At 34.9% G+C, this 3690-nt stretch overlaps 1 protein-coding gene across 1 annotated transcript; it reads right to left on the reverse strand.

The window, feature by feature from the left end:
* Positions 1–339: 339 nt before the first annotated feature.
* Positions 340–2816, reverse strand: LOC131065260 (probable WRKY transcription factor 50). The gene is made up of 3 exons (XM_057999732.2): positions 2245–2816; positions 2009–2155; positions 340–763 (listed from the first exon to the last, which is right to left on the reverse strand). Exons 1-3 carry the CDS (start codon positions 2523–2525, stop codon positions 553–555), a joined length of 639 nt encoding a protein of 212 aa, XP_057855715.2. The 5' UTR covers positions 2526–2816; the 3' UTR covers positions 340–552.
* Between the last annotated feature and the right edge of the window lie 874 nt (positions 2817–3690).

Here is a 3690-nt window from a genome sequence, read left to right on the forward strand (position 1 = left end):
TTTCATAATGGTATCAAACATAAGAACATATATAATAATTTCATTAGAAAAGATATAATTAAAAAGAAAATTGAATACACTTTTATATAAAGTATGTGGACATTTCACAGAAGTCTTATCTAAAATAAATTTTAAAATAGTAAAATCCATGTTTACACTTATCATGTTAAGCTTAAGACATAAATCAAAGATAAAAATAAACAATATTAATATCTAATTAAACTTAGAATATAAGATTAAAAAGAACAAACGAACAACCATAATTTTTTATATTTAAAAGAATCTTCAACAATATATATTATGCAAGAAAGAACATTCAACTTTATTTGGAGAGATAACTGAACACGGAAACTAGTCTCTATTATAAATTATTACAAAATCTTTATTGCTGCAACACATTACATGTGTTAAATTTGAAACCTCTAGAATTGGGCTATTCAAGCCTGCTAAACTTGTTTCTTTCTCAACTTTCTGTGCAGAAACAGAAAATACATCAACTGACCTATGTGGTTAACTGCCAATGTCATTATGGGGTGGTCAAAAGATCTAAGATTATAACCCAGTATTGACAATCAGTATGGAACGCCTGGAACCTGACTGCTGAACAATCAAGGGTTTCCCAATGCAATAGATCGGCAGTGGGCATGGGCTTTCATGATTATGCTTCCCTTCATAGCTCGTTATCACCACTTCCCGGTCTCTGGGATCCCGTTCTACCCTCTTCTTCACCATGCAATTGCTATCAGAGCACATGTAGTAGCTCCTGAAAATTGTCAGAAAGTTTTCACACAAACTAATTTTAGTTTTAAAAGATTCCCCAAAAAAAACTCTCACACAATCTGATCTAGAAATAATCATACGAAACAATGACAATTAATCGAAACAATTGATCAAGCCTAACTAATCATCTATGAATAATCAAAAAATTGCAGAAACAAATACAGAACAAAACTAGAGTGACCTGTTCCAACTCCAAAGAACTTGTAAACCCTAATACATTCTGCCATTTTAGTTAATAAAATCTATATTGAAGTAATTGTAATTTGTAAATTCATGTTTGTTCAAGGTGACTATGTAAATTCTTTGTCTCTTATTACATTTCTGTTCATATTCTATGATCCATCATCAGAATGAAATAGTTAGAGAAGAGAAAATGGAGTATGGTCTGAAACTGTAATGAAGAAAATTATCTGAAATGTTGATTAAGGAAAAAAACTTTCATAATCAAATTCAAAAGTATAGAACTCTGAAAACTTCATTTTTGTAATCCTTAAATATATATTTAGCCTTGGTAATATTTTTGGATTTGACTGTGTAAGTTTTTTTTTCTCTTCAACATTTTGGATCATATTCTATAATTCATCATCAAAATGAAATAGCTAGAGAAGGGAAATCCGAAAATGATCTGATATGTTGATAGAGGAAAGAAACTGTGTAAGTTTTTTTCTCTCTTCAACATTTTAGATCATATTCTATAATTCATCATCAAAATGAAATAGCTAGAAAAGGGAAATCCGAAAATGATCTGATATATTGATGGAGGAAGGAAAGAAACTTTCATAATCAAACTCAGAAGTATAGAATTGTGAAAATTTTCATTTCTATAATCCTCAAATAACTATATATTTAATCTTGACAATTTCTTTGGATTTGACAATGTAAGTTTTTTCTATCACCAACATTTTAGATCATATTCTATAATCCATGAGAAAATAGACAATGATCCCAAATGTTGATGAGAGAAAAAAATTTCATTAACAAATTCAGAAGTATAAAACTGTTTAAATTTCATGTCTGTATATATTTAGCCTTTGGATGCAATCAAATGAAATGTAAAAGATTTTAGTATTAGCACACAGTAATTCAATCTATTGGAGCACAAAACATTCAGTAATAGCACAGTAAAGTCTCACTCTCCAATGGTTTTCTATATCTAAAGATGGAGCACCAAACACACACTAACTCTCCATAAGGTATTCTATATCGAAAGATGCAGCAAACAGCACACCTCTGATGTGGGCTACTTTTAATGGTTTTCTTCCCATATTTCCTCCATTTATAGCCATCATCCAGTTTATCAGTTGGGGATCTGGTATTGAAAACAAACATTGGCCCTCTTTCCATGCTCCTCTTCCTCTTTTTGCTCTTACTCTCACTGCACAAAAATCACACAAAGATCACAAACCTGTGACAAAACCTTCAAACATTGCCCAAATGGAACAAAAATGGATACTTATTACTTACACAACCACATTCTCCCCCTCACACAGTTTGTTGTTCCCACTCTCATCCGAAGTCTCAGAAACACATGGTATTTCTGAATGGGTATGAACACCCTGTGATTTCTCCACTACAACCGATCCCTCACTCTTATTAATGTCTAGGAACTGGGTCCAAGTCTCTTCTTTGGCCCACCCATCAAAGGACTGACTGGTATTGTCCCACAGCAGGGACTCCAAACTTTCATCAGGGAAGTAGAAATTGAATTGAATGTCTTCGGGGTAAACATTCTGAAATGGGTCCATGAATGAAGGCAAAAAGAGACTAGGAAGAGGAATGCCAGGCGCTGAAAGACACCGACTGGTAAGCAAAATGGGTTAAGAGGAGGCCCTATAAGTAGCCCAACACAGAGAAAATCTCAGGCAGTTTCCTCAAGATTTCCTGGATAGTGATGAGAAAAATGTATTCACAGGAGAGAGGGGGTTGACTGGTTTAGTCCCTGTGAAGAAGAGAGAAGAGAGAATAGAGCCGAGATTAGTTATGATCCAGTCGCCGCCTTCTCTTTCGCTGAACTTGCTTAGCTGTCTGACCGCACTCACTGTAGGAGGAGGAGTAGAAACTATAATAATAATATACTGTTTTTTTCTAGACGCTCAAATCAGCGCGTTCCTTTTTCCTTTACTCGTATTGTTTACTCGGAGAGGCGTGAAGCATGTGTCACTTTACTCTACGCGACAACCTCCCTCCCAATGGATTTTTTGTGCTACAATCACCGTGTATTTTATATCGTTTTCCTACTGGGTCACCGGAAAGTTCCTTCCATTATTTAAGACTACAATTATTCCTTTCGTCGTGGCAAATTCATAAGTTGAAAACACACTCATTTAGGTAATTTATCCATCAGTCAAGTCAAGATATGTGGAAAGGAAAAATATGGGTTTTTAGAGTGAGTAGGTAAATTAAACATCACGTCATTTTGTGATCGAGATAAATGTATGTAGATGTCTTATAAGGGATGGGGCTTATTTGTGCATCTTAATTTCGGAGGTCCACGTGGCATCAAGTCAATTTTTTTATTTCTACATGTTATTCTAATTTTTTAAAGCATATATGTTCTGTGTAACACGATAATTCGTCTAAGTTGTCAATTTGGTGTGGTGGACATTGCGTGCGTATGCCTACCCCCATAGCATGTGGTGCATCGTTCAAAGTGGACTTTGTGACCATGTGGCATGCCATCACCATGCTACCATTTAATCCAATTTCCAATCTTTTATCAACCGTCGTCACTCTACACTCTTCCTAGCAATGCCATTATCTTTGCGCCCCTTCTCCTTACATCCACCACATTGTGTGCAAATCTCAAGCATACCTTCATTGAATGCTCCTGCCTCCTCACCAATTAAGCCAACTTTCTTTCCTTTCATTCCATGTCTTCTCGACTCTTCTAGACATTAGGCACTAGAATGT

The sequence above is a fragment of the Cryptomeria japonica genome, chromosome 2 (genome assembly GCF_030272615.1).
Source record: "Cryptomeria japonica chromosome 2, Sugi_1.0, whole genome shotgun sequence".
Lineage (NCBI taxonomy): Eukaryota > Viridiplantae > Streptophyta > Pinopsida > Cupressales > Cupressaceae > Cryptomeria > Cryptomeria japonica.